Source organism: Colletotrichum fioriniae (assembly GCF_027942845.1).
Source record: "Colletotrichum fioriniae strain IMI 355084 chromosome Unknown scaffold_7, whole genome shotgun sequence".
Taxonomy (NCBI): domain Eukaryota; kingdom Fungi; phylum Ascomycota; class Sordariomycetes; order Glomerellales; family Glomerellaceae; genus Colletotrichum; species Colletotrichum fioriniae.
The window spans coordinates 825573-844983 of record NW_027076843.1 but is presented as its reverse complement, the minus strand read 5'-3'; the positions used below and the strand labels follow the sequence as shown (position 1 = coordinate 844983).

General features: G+C 52.3%; 4 protein-coding genes across 4 annotated transcripts; 1 reads left to right on the top strand and 3 right to left on the bottom strand.

Annotated features, from left to right (window-relative positions):
- Window positions 1-5545: 5545 nt before the first annotated feature.
- On the bottom strand, window positions 5546-7003 carry ABD1 (mRNA cap guanine-N7 methyltransferase; the record flags this gene model as incomplete). Its single annotated transcript, XM_053190730.2, has 1 exon — window positions 5546-7003. One exon carries the CDS (start codon window positions 7001-7003, stop codon window positions 5546-5548), a length of 1458 nt encoding a protein of 485 aa, XP_053051648.2.
- Window positions 7004-7723: 720 nt separating this feature from the next.
- RPN7 (proteasome regulatory particle subunit) lies at window positions 7724-9300 on the top strand (the record flags this gene model as incomplete). Its single annotated transcript, XM_053190731.2, has 3 exons — window positions 7724-8182; window positions 8237-9042; window positions 9102-9300. The coding sequence occupies 3 exons, from the start codon at window positions 7724-7726 to the stop codon at window positions 9298-9300; spliced, it is 1464 nt and encodes a 487-aa protein (XP_053051649.2).
- A 591-nt stretch (window positions 9301-9891) lies between these two features.
- On the bottom strand, window positions 9892-11409 carry ALT1 (alanine transaminase; the record flags this gene model as incomplete). The annotated part of the gene is made up of 2 exons (XM_053190732.2): window positions 9892-10943; window positions 11004-11409. 2 exons carry the CDS (start codon window positions 11407-11409, stop codon window positions 9892-9894), a joined length of 1458 nt encoding a protein of 485 aa, XP_053051650.1.
- Window positions 11410-14866: 3457 nt separating this feature from the next.
- On the bottom strand, window positions 14867-18001 carry N0V96_006410 (uncharacterized protein; the record flags this gene model as incomplete). The annotated part of the gene is made up of 4 exons (XM_065757709.1): window positions 14867-16493; window positions 16693-16885; window positions 16973-17627; window positions 17996-18001. 4 exons carry the CDS (start codon window positions 17999-18001, stop codon window positions 14867-14869), a joined length of 2481 nt encoding a protein of 826 aa, XP_065613626.1.
- Window positions 18002-19411: the final 1410 nt, after the last annotated feature.

Sequence of the window (19411 nt, the reverse complement as noted above, 5' to 3'; positions counted from 1 at the left end):
TACATGGCTGTGATACTACAAAGTGAATACTTGCTCGTGTCGGTAGCAAAGTCTAGTACATATCCACTTCTAAGAGGAAGCCAAAGTTCTCTCACAATCACCACTGGAGTTTTAGAAAAACAGCGAATACAATACCCGTAACCATCGAGTACCTCAGCGATCTGCAAAACACTAAGAACAGACCAAGGACCCAAGATAGTTCGAAACTGTATCCTTGAGTCGGAATAAGGTATCTGGGCTCTATACTAGAATGCTGTTCTGTTGACCGATATTTTGATACTCCGTAAAAGACTTTTTGACCTCTGGACGCTCTCTCGCGTTTTGTGTTGTTTGGGGGGTGGGGGGAAGGTTCTCTCTAGCTTGATAGTTCCATATCAACATCGTACATAGCATGAGGTGATTATGAGAAGAAAACAACTAACGCCCTGAATATCATGCCTAATGCCGTCCGTCCTATACACTTAAATGAAAGAGTGATGCAAAGAGCCTCCCAAACATGAAAGCCGCTAAGAAACATCAGGAGCTCCAGTATAGATACGGCGAGCCTTTGACGTGTAGTTTCGCGGGAGAAGCTGGCGATCGATGGACTCCTCATATATGATCTTGACCGGGTACACGGATTTTGCCTGAGTGGAGCAAGACGATGCCTTGCTTGACACTGTCGATGATGTTACAGAAGACTGAGGTGGTCCTTGAGGTGTGGAGACCAGGGCACTTCCACTACCGCTATGGGAGTCCACTGAGTCTAGGATCGGCTCTTGTATCGCGTTTAACAAATCATTGTTGACCAGTCCAGCTTCTTCATATTCCAGACTCGATGTCATTTCGTCATCGTCTTTTGACTGCTGCCAGAGGTGATAGAAGACGGCTGTAGGTTCAGTCTCTCCTTCCCATAGGCCGGTGTACCGAGAGCCACGAGCTTTTCCCAGTCTCGTGTGGCTCTGCACATTAAATCTGTATTATTGGTAGAAACGCCTCGTATACGCCCGATTCGCTTTTGTGTTTCTTCGCCGATGTAGATGTCGAAACCGTCTAGTTGATGCTCCTCGCTTAATACTCCGAAGCTGAGGTCCAAGAATGGTGCTCCAGGTAAAGCCCCATGTACTTTGAGAGACACAAATCGGTCGATTTTGGCGAATCCGTATTCTGCGTCTCGTAGCTGTGAGCGTAATGTTGGAGTAAGGGGCAAAGCCAGGTAGCCGAGATCTTCGACGAATCGGCGAGAGACTATTGAACGATTCCTGCCGCCTACGTGCACCGCCACTCGCGGGTGAACAATGCCCTTATGGTCTATTGCCTCGAACTTGTAAGGGTTGTCGAGGCCTGGATTGGATGACTGTATGTCTTTCTGATTTATACCATGCTCGTGTGCTGGTACGTGACTCGATGCGGAAGTTGATGAATTTGACGGTCCATTGACGTCTTGTATTGGAGGCATACCGCAGAAGTTCCTATCAGAAAGACTTTCGCTGACCTTGGCCTGATCCAAAATCCTTTAACCTGCTATGTGACAGGAAAGGGAGAGGAATCGCTATGATGAAGTCGTGACCGACATGAACATAGAGGGATATCCCTGTGTTGGGTGTCGGGTTGATCGTCAGTCGCCGTGGTACGTCAAAGTATCTGCAGTCTTTGTTTGTCCTCGTTGTCGTAGAGAGGGGTTCCTTAAATGCGAGGCCCGTCAGTAAACGGAAGATCGAGGTCGTGGCGGTCGGGTCTCACGAATGATATAGAAACAAAGTACAGATGTGCTTAGTTACAACGTGTTGAGGCTAGACAACGTGGTTGCATAGGAAAAATCACGGATTATCACGGCGGATTTGAAATTGGAAATTCGTGGATATGTGAGCCACTTATGTCCCAAACGATGTACGGGACAACACTATCACTTGTGGCGAAGTTCAAGCAATATGAGTTGCCGATTGATATGCGTCTAGTGCCAGCTTGCAAAGAAGGCAACCGATGTGAATATTCCACCGGCGAACTACTCCGCCTCCCTCATCCTCATGAAAGTGGTACTTCAGCGTGAGGCGGTCGGTGACAATGAAGAGCGCTATTGGACCACTGGTTCTCGGGGAGCCAAGAACAGAGAGCAGGCGACCATACTGAGAAAGAGGCTCAAGCAGCTTTGGTTGCGAGGAGCAGAAGGCTGTCTGATAAGTAAAGCTGCCTCCGCAGCTCGGATCGGACGTCGGGGCATTGGGCACCAATGCCGCAATAACATCGATGTCGGCGGAGCAGCGTTCCATCCGAAATTCCAAAATCTGGTGGAACGTGGAGCTTACCTGCAGGCGGTATACCAGCAAATACCCCTCCTTGGCGTTCGGATCAATACCTAAGCTCCTTCCTTGCAGTTTCCGCATGTGTTCTACAAGCCATGTCCATAATTGTAATTACAAAACAGCCTCGTACTCCTCACCGAAATGGCCAAGCCTAGATGTCTCACGTTTGACCAGCGTTGGAGCTTTTGGAGATACTTGAGCTTGCTAGGCGGCCGCCTTACCATCCACAATATGACCATCAGGAGATGTCAGGAGAGTCTATTAAAGCTGGTCGGTATTAGAGAGGTCGATATGTTCCCTCACTGTGCCATAGTCAGAATCAGGGAATGACTACGCGGGTTTTACGAGGTAGCCCAAGCAGGATGCCTGCTTACCTGACACCAATCATGATCAAGATTGAGAAGTACCTCGCAGAAGTACCTAAGAAGCTAGAAAACTTCTAGCATCATGGGGATAGCAGAATATGGCAATGACTCGGTGAAAGGTGACGTGAACTTAAGTAGACTTGTGATTGACTAGATGCGGCAAGTCCATCCCATATATTCATTTCTGGAACTTGTGGCTGCCTTTGTCAGTCAGCCCCATCTTTCCCATGGACGCATCGCAGGTACTGTGCCGCGATATCATACGGGGCGGCTATATGCCAAAATCCGTAGGTTTATAAATACTACCGGGAGGAAGGCAGACGAATGCGGCTGAGATTAATACCACTCCTTCGTTCCATTCCCACTGGGTCTACCATTCTTTCCAATAAATAGATTCTTCTCAAATACTATTTCAGACTTCATACCCATTCCCCAAATCAAGATCGGAGAGCCGTTCTACCCAACTCAGCTGTAGTAAACATTGACCTGCTGGAAGCACCCAACGTATCTATACACTTGTGAGTGTCAACTGCAGACCCCTGAACGGCATAGGAATTGACGAATCATAGATGTGTCAACCATCCCGAGCAAGGCCTACCCAAGAATATCTTACGCATTCACTACAGAACGAATGGACCATGGGGCCAAGCAGCAACTATCCCTCACGAGTTCGTCCACTCCCTCGTCTGGTAGTACCACGGGTTCTTACGGTCACGGCTCCAGTTCCTGTATCTCTTTCTCGTCTCTTTCAGAGGTCACAGTGCAGACAACTGCGCCTTCTGAAAGGCAACAAGGATGTGGAAGAGGTAATCAGCCGCTACTGCAACAAAGACCGACCGCGGCTGGGGAGGTGTCAAATGACAGCCCTACCGTAAAGTCCGAAAGTGACATTGGGCCTGCTCAACGGGAATTTGAGTCGGATTCATCTCACAAATTTTGGACTTGGTGCCAAACTGAACAGAATTGGTACCATGAAGTTCAAGGAACAGGATCTGTCCTGTGGGCACCTCATCAACTGGATTGAATATCTCATTGTTTTTCATACTAGACTTCATGTTTCTTTGAGCAATATCTTCATCTTGAGGTTTCGCGCTCGTTGGGGCCATATATCGTCGGTTCGAGCTTTCATTGACTATGTCATCTCAATGAGCTATGTATGGGTAAAGACGGAGGCGTTTATAGATCAAATGTATCATTAAGCAGAATGTTGGAGGATTCTTCTAATGGCAGGCAGAGGATCATAACACTCAGTTCACTATGCTTGTCAGTGAAACGTACACACTCAGCCATCTTTCAGATCGCACTGTCAATCTAAGCCGTGGTTGGGGTTACTACCGGAGTTTGACAGGGCAAAAATATCTCCCTTGTTAATTCATCAAAAAGTCCGGCTGAAGGTGCGAGCTGCCAGGAGTAGAGGCCGCGGTCTTGCAAAATGGGATGTCATTAGCAGATGCTGGCAACTCAAGTGAGATCGCAAGGATCCCTCACAAATCTGTATCTCATAGGTAGGGTACATCACTGGAAAATAAGTTCGGGAGCTCGGAGATCGGATTAAGTTGATAACTTTTGCGGTCAAGCTCCTGGCCTCCCAATGACTGACATGCATCAACAGCCTGAAATAAGACTCTTCGAACTTGGAAGTTGGAGATAGGGTAGCTCTGAACCAGCGTAGGTCTAGGATACATTTTCTCTGTTTCCAGATCCCATGCTCGTCTGCAAGGATGCTCAAGGCACGGCTAGGAGCAGATGATGTCTGTCACCCAGAGAGGAGAGTTCACCACCTTTCTAGAACCGTGATGGATCACGGGTTGGGCAGAGCCTAATTTTGGACGGCAAGGTAGTTCATCTCCCTCGCAGCATGTCCTGGAACACATCTCTCTGCCGACAGAAGAAAGTTTACTTGTCTTAAGGCATTCCTTCCTCTTGCCACTATTCGTCTCTCTTCAGACCTCCATCGCATACACGAGGGAACAGGCTGAGACACAGCAAGTCCAAAGAGACTCAAAAGCGCTGCATACTTAATACAACAGTACCCCGGCCAACAAGAGAACATCCTTGTCTCAGACCAAATTTGCCTCGCATTCACACACAAAGATACGCGCAGCAATGCCAATAATCAACAATCTGCCGGTGGAGCTTCAACTCGCCATCATGAAGCGAATGAAACCCGAAGAGATCCAGCCATGGATCCGAGCAAACCCCGACGCGCTCAGATGCTTTTCCACATACAGCTTCACGATCCTAAAGAAATACATCCGGGAGATAGGTCTGCTTTCTGATCTCCAAAATAGGGTCTGCGACTACGGGTTGATCAGTGTCGAGGTCCACGAAGTGTCCAACTCTTCGGCCGAACCCAAATTCGGCATCACATCCAAGACAACTAGCCTCGGCTGGCCGGCGACCCAGGTCACCACACTGGCTCTACTGAGGCTCCTTGTAGAAGTCCGCGCTCATAGACGTAAAGTCAAGCGTCTTCGCTTCAACCGCTGGCGAGATGAATCACTTGACCAACAACTGTGGACCGACGAACGCAGACTTTCCTCGATGTTTGTTGCTTTGTTGGAAGTGAGCCCAGGGAACCACACCACAGCGTTGTTCATGGCGATGTTTGATAATTTCGTCGTAACATAGACGGCTCAGCCGCGAAAATATCGACACGGTGGATTGATCAGGTTGGGACGGGTTCTGTGGATCGCGATGGATGACATGCGTTTGTACAGAGAGGAGCGAGTTCGCTCAGTATTACGATGAGCTTTATTCAAAGCAACACAAAAGGCCCTTTTCGCGACCATGTCGAGCTGAAAATTCGTACCTTGACCCAGATACTTGGGGTTTCTTGAGATATACTAAGGATCCCTGCTGAACCTGACTGTCGTTTCTCCATGCCAATTCCATTGTTTAGACCTTGTAGAAGCAGAAGGCAGTGTAGAAGCTCGCCGCCTCCAACTCCTCTGGTGAAACAAGGAGACGTCCACCACCACGTTCCCGAACACCCATTCTCTCACTCAAAGGACCCAAGGTCTCGTCGTCCTTCTCCGCGTCCCAAATCTCCATGAAGGTCTTGTGGTACTGCAACTCAAGGTTGTAGTCTTCAGCAAGAGCTCTGAGGACTTCCCATGGCACAACATACTCGGGGACCTCTTCGACAGCTTCATCGAGGAAGAAGTTGTACTTCCAGCCGAATGCCGGGCGAAAGACGCCATCTGCAGGTGTCTTGCCTGGGAATCGGACTCGGTAGATGGAATTGCCCCATTCCGCCGACTGATCTGCTTCGCCATCTTCTAATTCGCCCTCCTCTGCTTCTTGCGGCGGTTCCTCTGCGGCCTTCTTCTTTTTCTCTTCCTGTTGCTCATTGAACTTCCGAACGTGATCGCCAAGGACATCAGAGTTGGGAATACATCCGATCAAGCGACCTCCCTTCTTCAACGAGCCTGCCACGTTGCGCAGCATGGTCCGAGCCTTCTGTTCCGTCTCGAAGGCATAGTGCATGCAGAACATCATGCTCACGACGTCGAATCCTCGTCGGCTGAGAGGACTGGTGTCGAACCCGACTTGTCTGATGATCTCGATGTCCTCAATGTTTTCGCCGTAGCAGTCCTTGACCTGGAAGCGGGCCTCGAAAAGCCGGGGGGGCGGTCGTCTGTATCCTCCTCTACCGCCCCTGCCACCGCCTCCACGGCTGCCCATCTGGCGATAACGCTCTCTCGCCTGGTCAATGCTGATATCTGCAGGATCGAGACCGACGTAGAGCTCTACTGATTGAGGTGCTTGCTGCCATTTGCCGAGGTCACCTCCCTTTCCGCAACCGACGTCGAGCACGAGGAGCTCCTTTGCGCCCGGTTCACGAGAGCCCGGGGTGTAGTCTTCATCTGGCGAGAACTTCTGAATGATGCAACTCTTAATCCAGTTATTGAAGGCGCGCAGGCCCTTGATCTTGCTGTCGGTTCGTCTCCAGTCTCTACCGCGCTCTGGTACACTGTTGTAATGCTGCGTGACGACATCGTTGTTGGTGCCGCGCTGGCGCTCAGCTGCAGCGTGGGCCGCAGCTTCCAACTCCTTCTCCCTGTCGAGTGCTCTCTGGCGGATGGCCTCTCTTTCGGACTCGGAGATGCGAGCTCGGGCACCTGGTCGCTTCTGCTTGCGAGGCTGTTCGGAAGGAGAGACGGCTCGGCGCTTAGCGGGCTGAAGCTCCTTTGCATTGTAGGGTTGGGGAAGTTCATCGGTTCCATCTTCGCGCTTGTTGCCTCTTCGCGAGGAATTGCCGTTTCTTGAGGGCGATTGCGATCTTTTGCGTTTCTTCGCGTCGTATGAATGAGACTGTCGCTCGTACGAATCGTCGTCGTCGTAACCCGCCATTGTCTCGAATCAGACGTGAGAATTCTTTGTTCGTAAGGGAAAATATTCTTTTCTCCTGTGGGGATTGCAAGCTGTTGTTTTTGTTTCCAGAAGTTGATTGTGAAAGTACGGATGTGAGAAAGTTGATGCGAACTGTTGGAGAGGAACAAAAGCTGCTGTTGCGAAGCGTCGCAAGAGGTAGGTAGGTAGGGGGAGTGTACTGGGGTACCTGCTGAGGAAGAAGGTAAAACCCACTTATGGGTTCATTACAGATACGGAAGGGGTAGCGTTAGAGAGAAGCCCTCTTTCCCCCTCTGGATCCGAACAAACAATTGTCATGTTTACTATCCTGTATTTCCCTACGGACTCCTTAGGTTTGTATGCAACCAAATTGACATCCTGAAAGTAATTTGGAACGCAATTCGGCATCTCAACTAAGTAGGTAGGCGCAGTGTGGGTTGTCTCGTGCTTGCAGGCAGGTCCAGTACGTGTCGCACTGCAGCCTTGCTGACTTGACTAAGCTCACCCCCAGCAGCAGACCAATCACGTCAGCCTTTGGCCAGACGCTTGCGGGTTGCAGGGGGCTTTCCTGAGCTCCCAGCTCCAAACACCACCATACAACGACATCACTCTCGCTCACCCAGTAACCCATCTCGCAGCCTCAACCTCTTTGATTTCTCCCCCCTCCTTAGCAACCGACCACGACCCTTTCCAGACGCCTTCATACAATCCAACGCCAAGATGGGCTCAGAACCCCAGTACGCAAAGTACCCTCTTCTTCCTCTCGCCCAGCATGTCTTCGCCCTCACAAACGCCTACGCATCCCGGCCATCTCAACAATCCGCTGCGAAAGCTCTCAATGATGCCATCACCGAGCACAAGATGGCACCGCTCTACCGGTACCTCGCACACCCCCTCGAGGGTATTCTCAACCAAGTTGGCGAGGGCGGCAGTCAGACCCCCGGCAAGCCACTGAGTCGGAAGTCGAGTCTGGCGGGCATGATTGCCACCAAGAGCACCCCCACCGCAGTCAACCTACCCTGGGATGAGGCCAGATACCAAGAGTTGAAGGCCGACAACGACAAGGAGTTGGAAGAGTTCCAAAAGGAAGAGGATGAGGCCGTTGAGAAGGCTGGCGAGACGGAGATCCAGGCCGCGCGGGGCAAGCGCGCGGAGTTCTGGGCTAGAGTCGGTGACAAGGTGCGATTGGAAGGACCATACTCACTAAGAAACACTGACTGACACCTTTGAAAGGACCGGGCGATTGCCGCATACGAAGACGTTTTCGAGAAGACCGGTATCCTGGGCACCAAGATCGACTTGGTTCTCGCAATAATCCGCATGGGGCTCTTCTACGGCGACAAGCTTCTTGTCAAGAAGCATGTTGAGCGCGCAAAGACCCTGGTAGAGTCCGGTGGTGACTGGGATCGTCGCAACCGTCTCAAGGCATACGAGGGTATCTATCTCTTGACCGTCCGGTCATACAACTTGGCCGCCCCGCTCCTGCTCGACAGCTTGTCCACCTTCACTAGCTACGAACTCTGCACCTACTCTTCCCTCGTTGTCTACTCCGTTCTCGCCGGATCTGTTTCTCTGAAGCGTGTCGACTTCAAGAGCAAGGTCGTCGACGCCCCCGAGATCAAGGCCATTCTGGGTGATGGAGAGGACAAGCTCCTCGCTCTGTCTGGTGCTCTCAGCGCCGGCCCCGGTGCCGATGATGCCATGCACGACGCACCGCCCGCCGCTGCCAAGACCGCCGTGAACCTGACGACTCTCGGCACAAGCACCGACCAGCCCGAGGCCGAGATGGCTATCGACTTCTCGCCTTTGGCTCAGCTCGTCTCCAGCCTGTACAACGGCCAGTACAAGTACTTCTTCCAGGCTCTCGCTCAGGTTGAGGAATCATTCCTCACTCAGGACCGCTACCTCCATGAGCACAAGAACTGGTTCATCCGTGAGATGCGTCTACGCGCCTACCAGCAGCTTCTCCAGAGCTACCGTGTGGTTGGCTTGGAGACAATGGCGACCGACTTTGGCGTCACTGTGGACTTCCTGGACCGGTATAGCATTCTCCCTTTTAGCTGCGTCACTCAGATCAGACAACTAACTTCATCTCCAGGGACCTTGCCAAGTTCATTGCTGCCGGCCGCATCCCCTGCACAATCGATCGCGTCAGCGGCAAGGGCGTCATCGAGACCAACCGCCCCGACGACAAGAACAAGCAGTACCAGGACGTCGTCCGCCAGGGCGATCAGCTTATCACCAAGCTCCAGAAGTACGGTCAGGCTGTGCGTCTGAGAGGAAGCGAGCGGGCATAATCGGCCCACAAGAGCGAGGTGATGGGAAGAATGACGCAAAGCTTTTTACCACAATGCTTTAACAATCGTGTGTCCCTCAGTCAGGCTCGGGACTCTAAAAGGCGCGAGGTAGAAACGGCAGGCGGCGAAAAGAAACCGGGGTTTGGGACAAGCAAATGTGTGCTACTACAACAACTCTCTGTATGATACCTACGGATTAGACAAGCCAATTTGAGACATCTTGGCTTGACCGAGGCCCAATGATAGATATGACAGTGAAAGCTCTAAACGTGCAGTCGAGGTAGGCTTGAGATTTCATGGGAGCGGAATCTTTCTATTCTCGCAAGCTATGTTCAAAAAGTGTCATCAACACCTGCCAAATCCCAGAAATCTTGCTAAAACAAACGAGATATCTACTCTGCGCCTCGTACGTGCTCATCGATATCTGCTTTTATCCACCCTGGATACGCGCTTCCGGAAAAGGACTACGCAAATTCGTTCATTTCATACCTAGGTATTCCCAACCGCGGTGTCATCCAACACGGCTGGCCTCCTCGCACCCTTTCTGGTCCCCGCACAAAATCAAAAGACTAGCTGCTACACCAAACTCGCTTACCGGTACTTCTCAATGAAGTCCTTGTGGAAGTTGATGATGCGGCCGACCCAGTCGGTGCCGGGGGCAAGGAAAGTAGTGCGGAAGTGCAGGGTACCCTCCTTCTGACCGAATCCGCTGCCGGGAACGACGCAGACGCCGGTGGCCTCGAGCATGCGCATGCAGTAAAACTCGTCGGCGGTGCGGCCCTCCTTCTGGGCAGCCTCGGTGGCCTTTGCGGGAAGCTTGATGGTGGGGAAGAGGTACATGGAGCCCTGGGGCGCGCCGCATTCGACGCCCTCCATCTGATCAAAGGCCTTGTGGAGAGCGGTGGCGCGCTCCTTGAGGCCGTTGAAGATGCCATCGTATTCCTTCTTGTACAGCTCGTAGCTCGGCTCGCCCTCCTTGGGAGGGTTGACCATGAGCTCGACGATGCACTGGCCAATGACGGGAGCGCAAAGGGTGATGGAGACGAACTTGTAGATGTTGGCCTCGACCTCGGGGTCGAAGTTGACGAGCTCAAAGTAGCCGCCGCGGTGGCCGCACTCACCAACCATACCCTTGGAGATAGAGTGCAGGGAGGCGAGTTCGACACCGTCGTACTTGCCGGGGGTCTCCTTCTGCAGCTTGCGAAGAACGCTCTTGAAGGAGTGGAACTTGCCAACGAAGACGTTGGTCTGGTAGACTTCGTCAGCCATCACCACAAGCTGCTTCTCCGCAGCGTAGTCGTAGACGGCACGGATGTCATCCTCGGACAGAGAGGCACCGGTAGGGTTGCCAGGGTTGATAATGACAATAGCGCGGACATCGGTGCCTTCGGAGGTGGCCTTCTCGTAGGCAGCCTTGATGGTGTTCAGGTCGGTACCCCAGCCTGCGGCCTCGTCGAGGTAGTAAGGAACGCAGGTGGCGTTGAGGACCGACAGTGTTGCGGTGTAGAGCGGGTACTGGGGAATGGGCACCAGAACACCGCTTTGGGCGTTCTGGGCGATGATGTGAAGAAGGGTGTTGACACCGGAAGAGGCACCGCCAGAGAGGTAAATGTGGGCGGGATCGGCGGGGAATCCGTCACGGCCTGCGGAGATCTTTGTCAGTTTTCACACTTGGCCCAAGGTGAACACGAATAAGGACATACGCTCAATAAACTTAGCGATGCTCTCCTTAATAGCGGGAACACCAGCACTGGCACTGTAGGCGCCAACAGAGCCGACCTTGCTCAAGAGGAACTTGGCGCGGGCGATGGCATCGCTCTTGTATCCGAGCTGGTTCTGCAAAACATCCTCGTGCTCGAGAAGCAGGGGGTTCTCAAGAAGACTGACAACCTGGCGGAAGAAAGTGATGGGCTTCTGGTCGAGCTGCTGGGGGTTGCCGATGTTGGCCGAGATAACGGCGTCAAAGGGGAGGTCCTTGTCACCCTTGGACAGCTTCGCTCGGTATTCCTCCGACTTCACGGCCAACTCGCCGCGAACGGCATACTCGGCAGCAACAACATGCTGGTTGATGTTGTGCACATTCAGCCGACGGCTCGGTGTGGTAGACATGGTTCGATGGTGGGGTGACGAACGGCTGTTGCTGCTGCTGAAGAAAAGTTGCCTTTGAGATGGCGGGGTATTGGAGAGGAAGATCTTAGGGGACCGCGGGGTATCTGTGCAAGAGTCATATAAAAGTTAGTAAAAGGGCTTCTGCCGCGCAACAGTGGAGATCAAGGTAGAAAAACACCTGGACTCGAATCGATAACACCGGGAAGAGCCGAGCAGAAAGGAGAAAAAGTTGGGAATGCTTAGAGGAAGCGTAGGAAGATTGAGTCTCAAGAAAATCCTGGAAACGTACGCAGCCACCTTAACTGTTATTTATTTAGCTCTTCGTCAACGAAGGGCAAATAAAGAGCAACCAAGTCTTGGACGCGGGGGGCTGTTACAACAGTGCGCAATGTTTAATTGATGGATTAAACGGACAGAGAGAAGAAAAAGACGGCAAAGGTGACAGGAAATCAGCGCATCTTCTTCCCGTCATCGTCCGATGCAGAAGCTCTTATTCAATATCTCTGACAGCCGCAAGCCTACTTAGGCTGGTACTGTGACCTCGGGGGCACGAGACATGACCCTGCGTGGCATCGTTTCTGTGCTGCCGCGGGATGGCTTCCATGACGGGCTGTGTTTGCCCCCTCCAGTGCGGGACGCCAGCCGAGCACTTGCTGGTGAGTCGTAGACGAAGACGTGGATCAGACCCGGTCGTGTTTGGCGCGGGTTTGCCTCAAAGGCCTGTGTCCGAAACCGGTGACGGCAGGACAAGGGGGGAAGCCGGTCAGCGCGCCTAGAGGCTAGAGCTTCTACGGATTCTCCCGCCACTGTATTTCCGAGTCCTCGACGCCTTGATGGGAAAATCCTGTTGCTCATGCCGCGTGAGAATGAAAAGTGTGGGTCCACGTGGGATTCAAAGGCGCTTAATCGAACTTGAGAGGCAAGAATCAAGTGCCTTGTCCGTTTGTTCGGTGAAGGATGGCGAATAAAGAGACGTGGCGTACGGTGTAAGCTGGCGAGCAAAACAGGTGGGGTAGGAAAGCGTAAGGTAGCTTGGACGGGAGCTGTCCCGTTTGAGCGGTGCTGGACAGGCGAGCTTGGGATAGCTTCGAGCTGCACCAACCTCCCACTCTCATGAATGCCAGGAATAGCGCTTGGCTTGGGGACAGGGCTGGGTAACATACACCAACCTGAAGCAAACAGAATTTCTTGAAGCAGTGGAAAGACAATTCGCCCAGCATTGCAACGTACCATTCGATCTGCCTGCGCTGCTCATCAATCGCACTTGGCTCGCAGCAGCCTGACTCTTCGGCGCTCCCAGCGACCTGGCCGCAGTGCAAGCCACTCTGTTCGCCGCCATCGTCGAACGTATCGTGTTGGTCGGCTGGTCGATTGGTCTATCGAATGTGGTGTTTCGTAGAGAGAATCACCGCTTTCAGCTTCGGTATACGGTGTATTCGGTGTGCCGATTGGTATTCTCCGTTATTGGGAATGCGAGACTCGAAAAGTGTCGAAGAAGGAGAAATTCCACGACGAAACGCCGTCTGCTCTCGGCGGTCTGAAGGCGGTTCGGATCGTCAAGTACGTATCCCGTAGAGCTGAGAATGCGGAAAAAGGAAGGAAGGCGAGGGAGGAAGTCTCAGAACCCACGACTTGGGAAAGTGCACGCCTTCCTGAACCACCACTCTCCATGAAAGCAGGCAAGACAGGAACAGGATGCCCGTTCCTCTTTATTTGTCTACCTATCCGACCTGCTCACGCCAATTCTTATGCCCTGCCCACCCTCCTCCTCACCATCCTGCCGCTGCTACTGCTGCTTTCCCCGGCCACGGCCACGGCCCTGCCCATCTGTTGAGAAAAGCGACCCGAGCTGCGAGATAACCACTTTGCCCACACCCCTTTCAAAGCCCGGCGCCGGCGGGCGAACCACTACTCGGGAGTCGGGGGTGGCTAGATATTCGCGATAAAACTACCTCAAACTGCGGGCTCGTCCTCAAGAAAAAGGGCCGCGTGCAGGGAATGGCGCGCAAAGAAGAGAGAATCCCACCTAAGCTCCAGCAACCCAAACCCAGAATGTCGTAGACCATCACCGTCCGAACATGGGAAAAGGCATCGTTGGCGGTGACGCTTCGTGCCCAGGTCCCTGCAAGCTCTAAAAACGTTGCTGGGCCCCCAACGGGGGGATAGAGCTATTGACCGAGAAAGGACCCTGAACAAGATCCACCAACCAACATCTCCGTTGCTCGGATTACGATCTCATAGACTTCTGACCGCGCAGCTTGACCGCTGGAGGCTGGCATAAGCCGAGCTGCAGTTCCATGCTACGGATACTCATGTTGCAAGATGCTACAGTCCCTCAATCAGCCATGGCCCCTCAATCAGCCATGGCCCCTCTAGCCCCTCTTTTCTTGGCTTCTTTTCTGAGATGTATCACTTGACTAACATCACGTCGCAAAGTTCCTATTGATAGATATTCAAGGAGAAGTGAGTAAGACTGTTTTACATGCTGGCCATGCTCAGCGGTTTATTCGCCAGCTGGCGCCATCTGGGACAGTCCGGGCGATGTTGAAGTGCACGTCCACTTCACCGAGATCTCACCGAGATCCGCGATTCGGTGAACGGCCCTTTTTCCGCCGACAGTCTTTCACCACCCGCAAAATTCCAGTCTCCATACTGCGAAGCTATCCCGTCCACCCGTGTCCAAGCCTCAAGCTATCCAACGCGTGCGGCGCAAACTCTCCTTCAAGATGGCTAAGAAAGGTATGCAGCCCCTCTGAGCTTTGTTCAAGCGCACTGTCTGCTTTCCCTCCGAATCACCAACCTAACTGACTTTGTCCAACAGCGAAGTCCCGTGTCATGATCGTCCGGCTCTTGTCCATGGCCGCGACTGGTTACTTCTACACTGTTAAGCGTCTCCGAACCGCAACACCCATGAGCTTGCTGAAATACGACCCAATTAGTATGCCGACTTCTTTTCCTTTGGTTCGACACACGTGGTGCCCATCTCCAGGGCGAGCGCCATTCGACACACGCCACGAGATGGAAATAGGGATGACCGGGCTAACGTATTTGCAGTTCGGCGAAAGGTGCTTTTCTTGGAGCAGAAAAAGAAGGGAAAATGAGCCCGCGCACTCTCGAATTACCAACAACATATGTAACAACACTGATATCACCATAAACGGCGTTCACGGCGGCATACGATTGGGGCTCGAAGACCACATGGATGAACTGTACATCATCAACCTGCAGTCCCTCAGACCTATCGTCAGGGACAAGGCATTGGCACGTCGGACTGTGCCCCAGAGGCGGAAAGAAAACGAAGGCTTCGATGGCCGCGACCTAGTTGTATATTCTACCAAAAGAGAACAAACCTTGCGTAAATGCAATATTCCTCTGCATGATTCTACCACACATAAATCATTCGCTCACGTCCAAGAAGCCAACCTCGATGGATGATACTAAAGCTGCAGGCTCTTCCTTAACGTGTGCCCTCATTCGACTTGGAAGCGCTTGGGAAGAAATGGTGGGAAACTTGGTCATCATCCTGCACAGTCACTGGAGCCACCCTATTGCCGTCTTTTTGGCTGCGCTCCGTCGGTTCAGCCCGGAGACAGTCCTCGTTACTACTTCCCGCGGCCTGTGAAGTCTCCACATTATCTTCATTCTCGGCGAAGCATGGTTTTGACCGTTTCGGGCCTCGAGACCATTGCTGGGCGTTGTTGGACCTTTTGGTTCCTCGTGGCTCCGAATAACTCGCTGGTCCTTCAAGTCTCTCCCATTCGTGAGGGTTGGTCAAATCGCCGAGGTTTGCCTTGCGGTTGCCCACAAGGCTGTTCTTGACATCCAAGATGGCCTCCTGACTGGACTTCGGGGCACTTTGCACGGGTCGGTTGTACGAAGAGTGTCCAGCATGGCGCGCGACCATGATATCGCTATTTCCTTTTGATGTTCTCGCAGTTTGGTTTCTCTCTGGGCGGAGGATTGATCTGAGCCGGGGTCTCTGAGCGTTCACCTCCATTCGCTGCGACTTTCCCTGTTCAACTGATGGCGCAGGCATCTCATCTTCTGACTCTTCAACAGGACTGCGGAAAACCGTTCGCTTGCTGGCTCGAATCAGCGGGATGTCAGAGGAGCTCGGCTGAAAGTTATTCAGAGGATCGTAAGCATCTTGCTGCAGCAACACGGGAAGCATTGGTTCCGGCAGCACGAGACTGTCAGGGATCAGAATATCGTCGCTTCCCGTGGCATCTTGTCTGTCGAGTGTGTTTGCGAAGTCCTTACTGACCGCCGCGTATGCTTTGCCATTTGACCTGAGCTGCTTGACTTCTTCCTTCAGTATTCGGAGCTGGGCAAGCTGTTCAGCTACCTGATCAAGCCGGTCGTTGTTGGCAGTCGGGACCTGCGTGTCTCGAAGCTTGAGTGTGAGATTGGTGACTCTTTGACGAGCATTCTCCAACTCCTTTTCGAGTTTTGATGCTCTAATAACACTATCCAAGGCCTTGAGGCGTTCAACCTCCGTCCCGACCATGGTCAACTGTTGCTGAGCCTGGTGCAGCGATTCTCCCGAGCTCTTCAGCCGCATTTGGATTTCGGTATCTTCCTCGGACCTTTTTTCAAGGTTCTTCTCCGAGTCTTCGGCTCGTTGGCGTTGAAGATGGCCTTCTTCCTCGGCAATTCGTAACTTCTCTTGAAGCTCTCGGATCTTGGTCTCGTGCCCTTGTCGCTGGAGTTGAAGCTCATTCTGCGTCTCTGTGACCTGACAATCTTTGCTTGAGAGGCTTTGATGTAACTCTCCGAGCTTTTCTTCCATGGCTGTTGCCCTCTTTGATGCCGACTCTGCAGAGTCTCTCGCCTCTCGTAGTTCTTGATTGAGTTCAGAGACACAATTGGTCATATCTGCGATTTCAGAATCCTTGGCCAGAAGACCCTGCGCGAGTTTGCTGTTCTCATCCTTTCTCTCCGAAAGTTGTAGCATCAACTCTTCCTGGCGATGTTTGCGCTCCGTCTCCACCGATGACGACTGTTTCTGGAGCGTCTTCTGTAGACTTTGCAGTATTTCTTCAATGGAATGACCAGCCATAGTGGGTTTCAACTCCTCCAAAAGTCTGAACATACGTTAGCGGAGAAATAAGAATGCATCAGCGGACACCTACTGTGGCATCATTTCCTTTTGAAAGGTTTTCAGAGCTCGCTGAACCTCATCTTCAACGTTGACTTGAGGGGAAAGTTGCACATGGCCCGCAATTTCGTCCAACCTGCAAAAGTCAATTACATACGGATGACACGAGGGCAATTGAGAAGTACCTTCTCATGACCTCGGTTGGCACAGCGGGTGCTTCGAGAGAGCGCGCTTGCATATTGTCCATCTCCAAGCAGACTCCAGCCACATTCTCATCGATCTGGCGCAGCAGGCCCTTCAAGGCATCTGCGTCGAGGAGCTTGCCCTCCAGCTTCTTGGTTCTCTGTGCCTCGAAATCGAAATCTCCTTCAAGGCTGTCTAGGGCCGACGTCAAATCTCTGATTTTTGATGCCGCTTCTTAATGTCAGCACAGCGACCTTGAATCTTCGAATCGAATCTGCTTACCCGCTGCCACTTCCTGCTGGAGAAGTGCCTGTTTGTTTTTGGAAATGAGATTCAACTTATCCTGGGCGGCCTGTTTCTCTGCCATGGCCAACTGAAACTTCTCTTCCGCCTGTCGATGCTCCTTTCTCATGCTATTGATGGTTTTTTCAGTGATATCTCTGGAATGCTGCCAGAGTTGTTGGTGTTCTGCAACAGCCTTATTGAGGTGGTCCTTGTACGAGCGGCTTTTCTCTTGAAACTTTTCAAGCTTGGAGTGCGTGACCTCCAGCTCTTGGTGCATTCTAGTCGCCTCTTCATCTTGCTTTTCTCTCTCGGCTTGCAGATCGGCAACTTCCTGTTCTAGTTCATGCAGCCGTCCATCTTGTTGAGCTAGATTCTGGGAGAGCTCGTCCTTCTGAATTTGTAAAAGAGACAGCTCCGAGTTAGACTGCACCCGGCGGTCGCAGTCTTTCTGATAACGTGCCTGATACTGTTGTAACCGAGTCAACAGTTCTTCGATCTGCTGCTTCTGGCCCATGAGACGACTATTCATCTTGTTCTCAACTTCTTTTGAGTAACTGAGAACCTTATTGTAGTGAGCCGACATACTTTCGAGTGCTTCGTAGTGGCTATCTGCCGTGACCTGCTGGTTCTCCAAGCCTAGATCGGCCTTTTCCTGACTCGGTTTGCCATGTTGAGATTGGCGGTGGGAGTGCCTTCGACGTCGGGAAGTATTTGAAAGACGCGACTTCGTACGTTGCGGAACATCTCTGGCATCTTGGTCGCGTCTGATACGTCTAATTGACTGCTCTCGAGGCGAAGAGTGCTGTCGGTTCGACTTACGAGCAGAACCAGGAGTTTGTTTCTGTGGCATTTCCAAGTCGCCAACTGGAGTAGACGACCGAACCTCAACTGCCTCGTGATGCTGTCTCTGAACTCGGGATATCTGACGAGGTATCATACGATTATCATTGACGGGTTTGCTAGTTTCGGAGAGACGAGGTTCCAAGTCTCGATCTGAAATCACACATTGCTGTTGTTCACCTTCATTTTCTCCCTGAGAGCTGCGCCACTGTGATGGAATGCTCCTGTCGGTAGCCGTTGTTTGTGCAAGTGTAGGTTGTAGAGTCTCCCGTTGATCGCAGGGAAGAATAGCATCGGCATCTGCAAAGGGTCGAATGCTGCGGTCCTTCGTAGCGGAACCATTGATCTTCTGCTCGACTCTAACAGATGGGCGTCTCGAGACCGAATTTCCAGCTGAATCTTTTCCAGGGCTGGTGGTAATCTGGTCTGAGAGACCTCGGCCCGGTAGCTGACCGTGGCTACTCGATTGCTCCGAGTTGACTTCTGCAGTCCTCAAGTGTTGTGATGGGGTCCCTCTTCGTCCTTGATCACTTTGAGAGATAATAGCTGTCGTATCGTTCGCATGGGTGTTGAAGCTGTTGTAGTGTTGACTATTATCGTCTATCAAAGCTGGTTGATCCTGTGGCTGGGCTGGTCGTACGATGCCGGCAGCTGCCCTGTCCTCTTGGGGCATTGCATCTTGCCGCCCACTGAGGGCACTAAAGTTGATAGATCGACGCTGCTGCTGGCCAGAGAACTGGTTTGGCTTGTACTTGGGCTGTGGTGCGAAGACAAACGTATCAATCTCCCCAACAAGTTCCGGGTCTTCTTCAGAATGATATGAAGGGTTGCTCCGGTGGCCGTGTGTCTGAGTTACATGATACTGCTCGTTCCCATCATCTTGGATGACGTGCTTGACATTCGGCTGCAAGGCTCTTAGCTGGCTGAGCAATGACAGTTGGGACTCCGCACTGGAGGGGGAGTCTTCGGCCTGGGAACCGTCCTCGGGGGAGTGATCTGGGCTGGATCCTTTCGAACGGGGCTTGGAACTATGCCTAGCGTGTCGGGATGTATCACCATTTGCTGAAAGAGGGTCGGGGCTGGATTTGTCGGCCATGGTATGGAAGAGGCCAGAGGCCGTGGTAGCTACTACAGCCTCCAGCTGTGGCCAATATCAAGAGTCTCTGGTCCAAGACAGCAAAATTCAACAGAGAGCCAGTCTGGACGATGAAAGAAGTCGACAACTAGGAGGACGAGGAGAGAGAGGAAACAAAGTCAACAGCTCTCTCAGATGAAGCGGGCTGGGAGAGCTGAAGTCGAAGACGATGTTGAGGACGATGAGCACACCACGACTAAATGAATTGGGCCTCCAGTACTGGGAGGTATCTCCTAGGTTGCCTGCCGTGACACAACTGATGATGGCTTTCAGGTAATCGCAAGGCATAGAATTTTAGCTTTCCTGTCTGAGATGCAGAAAGAGCCTTCGTGACTTGAGGTCAGGAAATCAATAGCCAAAAGAATGTGGCAACACCTGCCCTCTACCACCGAGTGGAAGGAACGACGCTGTCAAAGCAGAGGATTAAGGTACCTTAGCTACCCCCATTCAACCGCCTCTGC